Source organism: Sander vitreus, chromosome 2 (assembly GCF_031162955.1).
Source record: "Sander vitreus isolate 19-12246 chromosome 2, sanVit1, whole genome shotgun sequence".
In the NCBI taxonomy this organism is placed as follows: domain Eukaryota; kingdom Metazoa; phylum Chordata; class Actinopteri; order Perciformes; family Percidae; genus Sander; species Sander vitreus.
Genome location: NC_135856.1, coordinates 35,667,392 through 35,680,882, shown reverse-complemented (window position 1 = coordinate 35,680,882; position 13,491 = coordinate 35,667,392). Strand labels below are relative to the sequence as shown.

Genomic DNA, 13,491 nt, shown 5'->3' with positions numbered 1-13,491 from the left:
AACATTGTATTGATTCAATTGATTCATTTATTCATTTAATATTGATGTGCCTTGCCAAAATATATATCTTTTCATTACTGAAGTCAGAAATGAAGACAGTGTCCACCCTGGCAAAATTTAGCCTTGTTGCCATCTGGCTACTACCTGGCTCTTTACGTTCAATGTGTCCACAACCTGCCTGGGACCAATAACCCTCTGCACTCCGGTATGAAATCACCACATCACCCAAGCCCACATACTGTCCACAACTCATATTGGTCTGCATCCAGTTCTATATCGCCCTCTGCCCAGGGCTTTATGTCTATTCTTGACATCTTTAGAGAACCAAAAGTGGGGGTTAACACCAGAATGGGAGGTCCTTCTCTGGACATAGGAAACATATATAGGTTCCTCTGTCAGGCTTCTGGCATTTTCTTACTGTGGGAAGCATGCTAGCTGTGTTCAGCACCTTACTTTAGATTCACATTTACAGCACTGAAACTAACAACACGCGTCTCTACACCAAACCCAACAGCCAAATGCAGTACCTCTTCTTCAGGTCCCGATAGCTAAACAGTGTTATAGTGAAGATGTAGAGTCGATAATTGACTGAAAAAGTTAGAAGGTTAGAAGAATATTAAATATGCAAGCATACATAAAGTGCATAAATTCAGAAGTAGCAAGTAAATTCAGGAGCCCTCAAAGGGTCATCCAAAGGTCCAGCAAGATTTTCCAGGCATCCCTAACCAAATTTCTATTAGTATTCAATGTAATGGAAATTAGCATAATAAAACAAATGATGTTTTTCCCCAGACTGAATATTTGTTGAGATTACTAGTTCGATAATTTGGTATCATGGTTCTAAATTTCTAAAGGCTCCTCTACTGACTGAAAGCAAAGGGGACATTTCTAATGACATGACACTTAAGAAAGCCCAGGTTTAAATTATTCCTACACCTAGACAGCTTTATTAAGAGGAACAAGGGTATTTTATTTATGTGTGTATTTATTTAGACCTATGTATTTATTTATTTTCCACATGGCTTAGATCTAAGTTACCATTTGATTTCTGGTCTCTCTCTCTCTCTCTCTCTCTCTCTCTCTCTCTCTCTCTCTCTCTGTCTTTCTCTCTCTGTCATTCTCTGTCTCTCTCTCTCTCTCTCTCTCTCTCTCTGTCTCTCTCGCTCTCTCCCACTCTCTTTGAACTGAAGTAGAAGTATAGAAATGTTGTTTTCATTCATATTTGAGTAAATATGTGTTGGATCTTTTAGCTGCTTGTTTTAATACGTTGGACATGAAAGCTCATAAGTATTAACATCACTGTCATGCTAGAGTAGAAAGAGCAAAGAACGTTTGGACGTTTATATCGAAACTTTATATCGTCCAGGGCGCCGTGTTGTGACCCCTCTGAAATGAATAGGAGGGATAGGCTTGTGCGAAGTATAGTCTACACATTTCAACTTCATTGTGGGGATTGCCTTGTTCAAAAGCTCCTTGTGTTGAAATAAACGGGAAGAAAGAACGTGTAGCAAAACAAAAAGGAAAACGTTAAAGGTTCTGAAATGTGTTCAAAACGGTTATTTCAAAGTTCAGCAGCTCCGGAGATCCAGCGGGCTTTTCTTTTTGCTGAAACCGAGGAAAGCGGTCAGGAGGTCGGTCACAGTGTCAGCTCGGAACAGCCCGGACATTTTACCGGGTGCACTTTTAGGGTACATGAAGTCAGATTTCAAGTTTTCTGTTAAACCTCATAAACTGTAGCCGTTATAGGCTAGTGCAACTGCCTGGATCGCATGTATGCTGATTGACATCAACAGTGTTTTGCTTTAGAAATAGACTGTTATTATTTTATTTTTTATAAATGTTATTATTATTATTATTATTATTATTATTATTATTATTATTATTATTATTATTATTATTATATACATTTAAGGCCTATCTATCTCGTATATGGACGTATGAAACGTCACATATTCTTTAGGTTGCGACTGCAGATAAACCTTTCCCAGCTTTAATTTGGTCTCATAGCTGATTTGGAAAACGGGTCTTCTGGAAGCAGCAATAAATGATTTAAGGACTAGGCTTCAACGCTCAAGTCAAATTCACAGATAGCCTTTATTAGGCTATCTATGCATGTTGTAAACAAACAAAAAAGAAAGAAAAGATTAGAATTCGTCTTTCTTTAGGCTACTGTAAAGTAAATTACACAATTATTTAATACAGCTATTTAAATTTCAAAAAAAAAAAAACATTACAAAGGCATGTGGTAATTATTTAATTACATATGTACAAAAAGGCTATACCTACATAACAATGGTATTTTGTAGGCCTATGGAACATATAACAAATCACAAAGAAATGATTAAGACCAAATTTGGACTTTTTCATTACTCTTAACAAAATAAAGTAAATATAGTACCATTTTTACATTTGGGATCATTTTTCTATGATTATTATCAGTAAACATCGGGAAATTAGAGCCAACTGTCCACTGACCATTCTTTGGTGTTGCTATCGTGTGTGTGTGTGTGTGTGTGTGTGTGTGTGTGTGTGTGTGTGTGTGTGTGTGTGTGTGTGTGTGTGTGTGTGTGTGTGTGTGTGTGTGTGAAAAATCCCTGCTTTTATAGCAACGAAATAAATGTATTTATTTAAGTCCAGAAAACTGACATGCATTGCACAAGTCCAGGGCTGGCTAGTGTCTGTTTCTGTGGCCTTCACAGAGTGACTATTTGACATCATGTCAACTGGAAATATGTGGACCACTGGTTCCTTCATTTGCTCTGCTAGCACAAGTTAAGCCAAACTGAGAACACACAACCCAAATGGTACCCATCAGATACACACAGCGTACCAGGTCTCCCCAGACGTTTGCTATTGCCATTTTGAATTATATAGGATACGAATTTTTAGGAGGACTAGATAGTCCGCATGGCTTCAACAGATAGGCTATGATATGCCACCTAATCAATACAATTAAATTGAACTTGTTTATCAAAATGAATGATGAATGTATTTCCAAACACCAGCTTTGTATATCCTGGCTTCTCAAGATACACACTTTTTTTGTAAGATAATTTTTTGGCATTTTATTGGACAGTTTAGCCATGAAAGGGGAGAGAGAGGGCGGATGACATGCAGCAGTGCTGCGGCGAGGACTGAACCTCTGTACGTGGAGCGCACGCTCCACCAGGTGAGCTACCCAGGCGCCCCCAAGATACCCACTTTAAATCATTGTAGCCAATGCTATAGACTATATATCAATAATAATATAGCGTGTCCTATTTAAAACTGGAAAGCAGTGTTATATTTTTTCGGAAAAACGTTTTGAAATAGCCTAGGCTACATAAATCGGCCTACTTAAAAAACGGCATATAGGCTACTGATAGCCTACATTGTGGCTACCGTATGTGTATAATAGTCAAACTTTATGCTAGAAACGAGAACAGGATCATCTCCCTTTATTCCTGACCTTGTAAGCTAATTGTTGCTGGGCATGCGTGCGCGTGACCCTCGCGCGTGTGTGTGTGTGTGTGTGTGTGTGTGTGTGTGTGTGTGTGTGTGTGCGCGCGCGCGCGCGTGTGTGAGAGAGCCAGCAGGTCTATTTAGCAGGCCCATTGACATTAAAGAGAAGTAAACAGAGCCTGCAGACGGGGCCAGATGAGGGGGCGGGGGTTCGCCATTGGTTGACAGTAGCTCTGAAGTCAGTTTCTCCTCCCCGGTAGTAAAGATGACGTAGTAAATCAGACGCTCTCTCTCTCTCTCTCTCTCTCTCTCTCTCTCTCTCTCTCTCTCTCTCTCTCTCTTTCTCATACAGACAAGCTGGCTTTACCATAGCTCAGTATCAACTAGCCAGTAGTGACCCAGTGCCTGCCCAGACTGGTCCTGCCTTGCCAAACGGCTCTGAGGCTGACAGCTAACTGACTCACAGAGGATGAGATGAAGCACAGGAAAAAGGAGGAATAGGCTACACACTGTGAGTGAGTTTCTAAAAAGAAGAAGAGAGAAGAAAAGGATCGAGGGATACACGCTGCTGTGACTTTATAACTAGAGGGAGAGAGAGAGAAAGAGAGAGAGAAACAATGTCTTAGAGGAGGAGTTGTTTGAACAGAACTAAGCGGCCTACAGGGCCACTATAGACAGGACTAGCCCGGGTGTAGCCTACTGTTGCACGGAATAGGCTATAGGCTACCGACCGTCACGATCGGACCAGGCGGGCTGTTTCTGTCGGAATCCGCTGGGTGATTATCCAAGATGCAAACATCTGCCCTGGACAACCGTTAAACAGCGAAGGCGAGTTTACTGCTGCAGCATCCGAGAAGGACCTGCGTGTGTGTGTGTGTGTGTGTGTGTGTGTGTGTGTGTGTGTGTGTGTGTGTGTGTCACTATGAGTCTTGTCTCGGGCTTCCCTCACCACCCGGTCATGCACCACCACGACAGCCACCACTATTCCTTGCATGCGGCGGCGGCGGCGGCCGGTCGGTGTCACGAGGATACCGGGGCTCCTCCGTACTTTACGAGCTGGCTGATAAGCCACGCGGATATGTCCCCCACAGAGTATAGCCTCGCGCCCGGCTACAGCCCAGAGTACCATGGCAACAGCGGCGGCGGGTCCACCGCCGGCCTGGACCCCCACCATCACCATCACCACCACTACGGAGCCGGCAGCTTGGTTCCGGGGACCGGCGCCATCTCGGTGAACGGAGCCGCGGTCGGTATGCACCCCCACCACACACATCCTCGGCCCGTGAAACGGAGACCGACGGCCAACCGTAAGGAGAGGCGGCGGACCCAGAGCATCAACTCGGCCTTTGCGGAGCTAAGGGAGTGTATCCCCAACGTCCCGGCCGACACTAAGCTGTCCAAGATCAAGACACTGCGGCTGGCCACCAGCTACATCTCCTACCTGATGGACATCCTGGACAAGGACGGACAGCACGGAGACACGCAGGCTTTTAAGGCCGAGCTGAAAAAAACGGAGGCCCGGGAGGAGCGGAGGAAGAGAGAGGCGGTAAGAGCATGACATAGGTCTACATATGAACCTATGAGGCCACTATTTGTACTGAACGTCTTTTTTAATAAAAGAAGAGTAGGCTAAATAACTCAGATATCAGACTACCTATTATTATTGCTGAAGCTGACTCAAACCACATTATTTTCTGGTTGGTCTGTCTGGTAAACAGAGATAAACTAGTCTATTAATTATAGCCTATAGTGGATTGTAAACTTGTCTAAACGTAGCCTACTCTTGATTTTGTCAATTGCAGTCGCCTTTTTGAAAAATGAATAATAATAATAATAACAATAATAATCATAAAAACATTTAACTGACACGAGTCATGACTTAAATTCAAACTCTTTGTAAGGGGGGGAGATGATTCATTGTTGCTTTTCTCAAATTGAATTATTGCACGAAGATTAACGCCTGAAGGACACAGTTGACCATCCTGTGAATACCTTCTCTTCATTAGTTCTAGCTACTGAGTCAAAAAGGCAGCTCTGACGGGAAATACAGTAGGCTATGAAAACGTTGTTAACAAACATTTCATTTTGTTAGGACAAAAACAGACCATAACAAATAATACAAAATAAGACAATGTGAGTAAAATCAGCGTGCGTATTGGTAACACATTAGAGAATTTATTTTAAAAAAATAAAAATAAAAAAAAAACAATGGGCCAACTCAGCTTTTTTAAAACATTTGATTACAGATCAGTTTGGACATGGCTATAATCCATAAGGAAATGTGGCCTATTTATTCAAATTCAAAATCTACTGTTCCTTTATACAAGAAAGAAAGAAAGGCGTGAACAAATTGTTCAAAAAAGAAATTACAAGCCTATTAAAATATAAGGTTGCTTTGTGTCAACTGAATGAATGTAGGATCCTGCGTCGTGGGTCACTGGCCATCAGGCCAGGCCTACATTTGCGATCTGCAAACGAGGTTATTTTTGAGAGGATAACGTTATATATTGACCGTTGCAAGATAAAGTAGAAGTTGTATGATAGACTCCGCTTCAATGTTTTTTCAATGGCGCAACAGGCTAAATAAAGTTGAGCTCAGCGGCAATTTGACTGAGATTCACTATCAAGCAGAAATACTTTTTGCTGATTGTCTAGACTAATCTCATTTATTGATTAGAAGATGACGTCTATGAATAGTCAGCTCCCGGTGGGCTATTTTACAAAGCAAGAAGATGAGGATAATAATACAAACAACAGGGAAATGTAAAGTAGGAAACGGTTATTCTGTAATATTTTTATTTTTATTTTTGTATAATCATAAATGGGCCTATGCAGCCTATAGGCTGAATCTGTCGTACTACACTACCACACGCTACCAATGTAGACTGTCCAAATACCATTTAGACCTCACCATATGACACACACAGTGTTTGTCATCTTTAACTGAGTCAGCAGGCCAGAAAGCTAGCACAAACCCAGCTAAAAAAGCCAGGCTACACATGAGAGAAAAAAGTAAACAGCAACACAGGCGTTTTCCTGTGCATGAATTACACACACATGGACGGAATCTCATAGCCCTATTTATTTGGGGGAGAAATTTGAAAAAGCCAGTGAAGCATCTAGGGGGGGCTGCTGAAGAGAGAGTAAACAGAAACTTGTAAGTGTGTTTACCCATTTTTAGAATTAACACTTGACTCCTTAACCATTGATTACTGAATACATACAGAAAAACGTATTGTTTTCCCCATACAGTTGAACCATATAAAACAAAAAGATTTTTAGTCCATAGTCCATATAACAGTGGAGCCAGAAAATTGGTTGCCATCCTCAGACAACGTGGAGCCAGGAGGGCTCAGGTTCAGCCGTGTAGACCCAGCACTAATATTCCTATCAACACTTTGATGCTTTCATCCCTACAGTCCACTTTATTATCCACATCATTTCGGTCCCAGCTCTGCATATGCTGCCCATATCCTATGACTACAGCTTTACAAGCACCCTAAGGATTCATTGTTTGGCACATTGGAGACATTGAAACACGTTTCAGCTGTGCTTGTTCGAACACAGTAGCTACTACCAAATTGTTATTTTATTTATATTGTATTTACATATCCTCTGTATGATCACACTGGCTAAAGCTAATAATGTAGGGTATTTTAATGTACTATTACGCAAACAGAACTAAGCATCATTGATTCTACTGTGACAAAACTGTCTGCCTGTTGTTTTGACACATCATCACATCTCATCTTATCCAGAGATAACATCGAGCTTCAGTCCAGGAAGGGAAATTAAGTGTAAAATAAACAATACATGATCATACAGAGCAGGTCAGAATAGACTAGAAGAAAATCGAACAGAATAATTATTTCCTGTCTGTTGCGTTAACGTGCTGCCTATAGGAAGTGTGGTGCATAATTGAAGCCAGAAAGCAAATTTTCCTCATGTTTCAAACTGCAATCACTAATAGAAGGATGTAGTCCTGTTAATAACTCATGTCAACTCTGTCATGAAACTCCAGTCCTGGATTCAAATACACACTCCCCCTGCTACAACTGAGACACTACAGTTGAATAAAAAAATAGGCTATATATATGTGAACAGAATTCTTTAATTTGTTTAAAAATTCCTTCACCATTTATTTAAAATGAAGCATGTATGAGAGGAGTAACTAAGGGAGTTTGATCCTCAGTGCAGCTAAAGTAAGCACTTAATGTTGCTTATGCTCCTCAGTCTGCTCTTACATTAATGATGAAGTGGTTAACCCATAAGTGAATTTAAAGTGTATTTAGAGGATGACCTCTAAGCTTGCAAATAAGGGGGGACTTGAGGTAATAAACAGTCATTTCAGGGACTCTGAGTTTATATTACACTGCAAGAGAGAATTAAGATAGGCCAGATATTTCAATTAAAATAAGTTTTTTTTTCTTCATCCACACTGTTTTGTTGTATGTCACTGATTACAGCTATGGTCTACCTCAGGGTGGCCCAGTGTGGATGATGATGTTTATTGTACTGCACTGGAATAATCCAAAGATCCTGTTTGTGCAAAATCGACTTCATAGAGGGAGGGAGAGGTTGCTGTTTCAGATCACTTTGATCAGTTTGACTTATTTTAGGCTACACTTTGAATCCATTTTTTAAATGACAAAATATGTGCATGTTTAATCTTCACCTGAATTATGTTATCACTGTGCAGTGGCAAAGTGATGGCAAATGTAAATTTAGTTCATTATCTTAAATATTTCAACTTGGAGCATGATACAAAAACCATTCGCCTTTGGTGACAGACCTGCATGGTACTGACTGAATTACGGCACATCTTTTTATTTTGTTGCAGTGCTATAAACTGTTTTGATTGCTATCTATCATACTTGGTGGCATTTTGGTACAGTCAGTGATATCAAGTAAATGTGCAGGAAATAGAGAGCTGTAATTTTAAATGTTGCTAGTGCTGCTTTCAGCAGCCTGACTGGGAACACAGTGATATATCACTTTAAGTGATATGTAGCCTGCAGACTAATAGAGCCTCAACTAAGAGCACATGGGACTGGAACCTTGCAAGAACCTTCAAAAATCCTTCAGTTAAGTGTAACAACACACTAACAAAACCCCTATCGGGTTAATATAGACATTGCATAAAAGATCTAAAGCACATTTTGAGTATATAGGCTATATGTATTCATATTCTTTTTAATTTTTTTAAAATTATTTTTATGTTTTCATTATTTTTTTTTATAATATCAGAAAGTTATAGTACAGGCTGTGAAATGTTAGTTAGAAGTAGGCCTAGTTATGACATTCAATTAGATGACCATTTTAAATGTTTACCAAATGATTAAATGACATGAAAAAATGATATGTTCTTATAATGACATTAGCCTGTGATTGTGCTATTAATAACAGGGACATGTCCAGAATAATAACCAAGATCAACTCAGTGTGTGTAAAACCGTATATACTCCTTATTCAGATAGGCCTAAGTATTTGATCCACATATTTGATCCCATTTCTTATTATTATTATTATTATTATTATTATTATTATTATTATTATTATTATTATTGTTGTTGTTGTTGTTGTTGTTGTTGTTGTTATCGTCGCTTTTCGTGTTACTATTTTATAATTTGATATTTAATGAAACCTTTACTGTTTTTTACTTCTTGTGATGAAAGAACGTGACCGAGCTGTTCCGGCCGATGAGGCAGCTGCGGCCACGAGACTAGAACACTACACAATAAACACAACGGGGGATGAACTTGTTGGGTGTAAAGTTGTGTAGGCCTATATCATTGTGCACAGCCTCCTCCTGTTTGCAGTAATAACTGACACGTTCTGCTGGTATTTTATTGGACCTTATGACTTTATTAACGCACCTGGACCGAAATATGTTTGCGAATCAGGTCGATTTGGATTAGGCCCGATACGTCCCATTTTTTGCTGCCCCCCCCCCCCACACACACACACACACACACACACACATACACACATACACACACATAGAGAGTTGAAAACACAGATCTGGCCGTTTCTGCGTGTATTAAAGTCTATAAGCACATTTCTGGAAGGACGCCAATGAGCACTCTTTTATTTAACTGGTATCTTTTTCTGTCTTTGTTTTTCTTTCATTAGTCTAGTCTAGCAATGTACATTTCCAGTACAGGCACACTTAGAAATTGCAGCATATTGACAAATAAATATTCCTCAGTGGTGACAAAATATTAAAATCCGTTATAGCCTACTTTAAGTAATAGCAAGAAAATCCTAAATTTTTCAAGCGCAACAAGTAAAGCATTTAAATGTGTCAATAAAAGTAAACGCAGAGTGCAGAGGGTTGAATTATTATTGCGTTTACATGAAGGCGCTAACCTACTGCAGGAGTTCTGTTTGAGCAATGCTTATGTTTTATGAGATTATCATGTGTTTGATATTTGCAAAAAGAAAGAAGCTTATACTCAAGTCATGTCATGTCTCACTATACTTCAAAATCGCCCCAAGTTAGAATGTAGGCTACTCTGTTGCTTTCCGCCTCTAGTGCTGGATTGGATGGATGGCTGATGGAGTAAAGCGTGTTTACCGAACTGAACAGTGGTTTACCGCTTCATTGGTGTGGGCTGTATTTGCTAAAAGCAACGCGACATTATGCTGTCACATTTTTATGAAGTTTGAACTGAGAGAAACATGATGAGTCGGGGCTGGTGCAAATCCTGGAGATGCTGTCTTTCAGAGAGAATAAAGCGACTGAATAAGGATGACTACATTCGACATTGTTAGCCTGTAGCAGGTCAGTGTCACTGTGTCATCAAACACAACACTCAGTGACGGCACACAGTCCGTTCATGATTTTCACCGGATGCTTCTCTAGTGGCACAATGTCAAGATAATAACTCACCGCACTATAAATCCTTTTTTAAATATTTATAAAGGAACTATTTGCTCATTTCCAACTACTACTTTATAGCATGGCTATTGTCTCATTGCTTTGTTTTGTTGCTCAGTCCACACATCAAATGCACTTTAATCAGGAGGTCCGATTATTATTAATATTATTATTATTATTAATATTATTATTGACAAAACAACTTTGTTGTAATTTTACTCTCCTTTTGCGTGCGTTTGTAGCCTATTTGTGGAAAAGGAAATACGGCATAAAAACTTGTATTACTACTATAATGCTTTTCTACCACATGTATATTAATCTATATTTTGATTTTGATTAGGCTAAACAACTTCAGCTGCTGGCAGATGGAAACCGCAAGTCTTAACGAGAGGGCTCGGGAAATAAGAACAATATTTGATAATTTATTTAACTTTGAAATCTACTTGGTCCTGCTCTTTACAACAATAAATCCTTCCGTTTATTTTACACTGTTTACAGGAAATGCGTTATTGATATAAGCGTCCACGTGCACACACACACACACACACACACACACACACACACACACACACACACACACACACACACATACACACAAGCAGATTTGAACATTTTATAAAACTATTACAAATCTGTAGGCTAGATTTTATGATTTTAGGCTCATGATTTTAATTATGCTGTTATACCCGAACACCCGAGTAAGGCAGGTGGCAAATATACATTTGAAAGTGTGGAGCATATAAACACTTAGTGTTTAACACTAACAGGTTATTCTTCTATTAACTTTAGTATCGTAATGTTAATAAGTCTAATAATGGCTATCTAAAAAAATCACTGTAAACTGTGTGACCTGAAAACCAACTCTCATAAACATTCAGCAAAAGTCAACGTCTAATATCCAGTAATCTGTTATTATAAAAAAAAATATATATATATATATATATATATATATATATATATATATATATATATATATCACGCTGCACATTTGAGAACAGTGACAATGACAGAAATGTAAAACCATTTCCATGGTGACAAAGGCTGCTGTCAATCGCCTGTCTAGCTATAGGCTATATATTTTTTTTTTCCATACCATAGCCCATATAAAGATAATTCAAGATTCAAAATCCTCTATCAATCCCACGATGGGGACATTCACACTGTTGCAGCAGCAAGGGATAGGAGGCGAAGTACAAGACACAGATAAACAAACAATAAATAAGTATAAGTAAAGAGAATAAATAGTAAAATGTATTAACAGTATCGCACAGTCCCATTTTGTATTGCTATGGGTTTATCAGTCCTGCATGGTGTGAGTGTGTTGTCCATGTGGTCTACTGGGAGCAGGGCTGATTGTATTAAAACATAGATCAATATGCATAACATAAATAATAATTGTCACGTGTCTACAGGTGGAGATCCCTAAGGCAACATCATCGTCATCCTCATCGTCATCCTCCTCGTCAGCGGGCGATAAGAAGAGTAAAGGACGCACAGGATGGCCTCAACATGTCTGGGCTCTGGAACTCAAACAGTAGCGCCTCCCTCCCTCCCTCCCTCTCTCCATCCTGCGAGCTGATAGCACCCTTTCCCTCCGCCAGCTCTGCCTCTCGACAAGAGTGATGATGGGACATTAATGACGCGCTCTGATGAACTGGAATGGCAGTTATCATCATCGTCATCATCATCATCATCATCATCTCTCTGGACCTCGACGCTATTACCTTCCCACAGAACGGCGGACTCTGTATTGCTTGTAGCTCCGTTCATCTTACTGTGGTGAGACACGAAGAAAGTTATTATAGTTGGAGTTCCTCATAGAACATAACTTCAGATTTATAACTCTCCCACCTTTCATCAGCGAAGGCGCTTTCTGCGGTTTTGTTCTGTGTCAGGGTTTGACCCCCGACCCCGAATGTCCTCCTTAAATTGTACCTCGAGAAAAAAAAAAAAAAAAAAAAACCTTATGAAAATATCACAAATTCAATGGTGTTCTTAAACGTTTAAGTGAGGATTTGAATTGAAAAAACAAACAAACATTCAAACCAAAAACATGGATGCATTTACGGATTCCCCAAATGGAAATAGCCTATTCTAGACGTTGAGTCAATCATTATTTCCTTAATATAACATAGCCTAGTAGATGTGAGTGGAACTTTGAAATAGGCCTATTTCAAATACAGCAAAAGTGTATGAGCTTGGACGACATATGTGCGTTAGAGCAGCTGCGTAGGGTTGGAGGGGGATGAACCGGTTCAAATCCATCATACATCATCCATTCTACAGGCTAACATTTGAGCCTGTGAATAAATAGGTGCACTGTTCGTCACCGTCCAATTGAACCATACTGAGTTATAACTCTCCGGTTCTCTTGAACACATTCTAATGAAATAGGTGCTGTTTGGTGGATGGGATGTAGTCTATGCTGAATTAAAAAGTGATCTAAATCTCTAGGTTGTGTTCTACCAGATGTATAGCTTTACACCACTGCTAGATTGTGAACGGAGTGCGGCGGAGTCTCTCTTCCTGTCGAGAAAAAGGGTTGGGATTGGCGGAACCATTTCTCTCTCTCTCTCTCTTTGAAACACCCCCCACGCCACCACCAACACCACACACACACACACACACACACACACACACACACACACACACACACACACACACACACACACACCGTGTTCTCTGCTTTATTTAACGGAACATATTTATGTGCAATGCGGCTGTTAGAAGGACCCAAACATCCATTCCGCTGACTGATTTCGGACATTTACTGAGTAGGCTACCTTTGATCTAACGACAAACTGTACGTGAAGCTCTCTCTCTCTCTCTCTCTCTCTCTCTCTCTCTCGCAATTTTTGGTTGTAAATGTAATGACGTCACAACGATGACGAAGTGTCCATGTTGTGGTGTGAAAATGTGCTGGGAGTCTAAATAATGTTTTATGTTGGTTGTAAACAGTGTTATGAATTTAATAAACCACCAGCTGGTTACATGGTAACTGACGCAAACTGCGCTCATTTCTTACTTTAAGTCGGTCAAACAGCATCCTCCTCGCTAATTTATAAAGGTTTGAGAATGACGTAACAATGCAATGTTATCCACTGTAGCTTCGATACGTATGGGGAAAACACATCTTCCTTAAAGTCCTGTGTTGTTCAGCGTGTGAATAG

The 13,491-nt window shown here is 39.8% G+C and overlaps 1 protein-coding gene across 1 annotated transcript; it reads left to right on the top strand.

The window, feature by feature from the left end:
- The first annotated feature begins 3,834 nt into the window (after window positions 1-3,834).
- hand2 (heart and neural crest derivatives expressed 2) lies at window positions 3,835-13,163 on the top strand. The gene is made up of 2 exons (XM_078270359.1): window positions 3,835-4,987; window positions 11,734-13,163. Exons 1-2 carry the CDS (start codon window positions 4,364-4,366, stop codon window positions 11,857-11,859), a joined length of 750 nt encoding a protein of 249 aa, XP_078126485.1. The 5' UTR covers window positions 3,835-4,363; the 3' UTR covers window positions 11,860-13,163.
- Window positions 13,164-13,491: the final 328 nt, after the last annotated feature.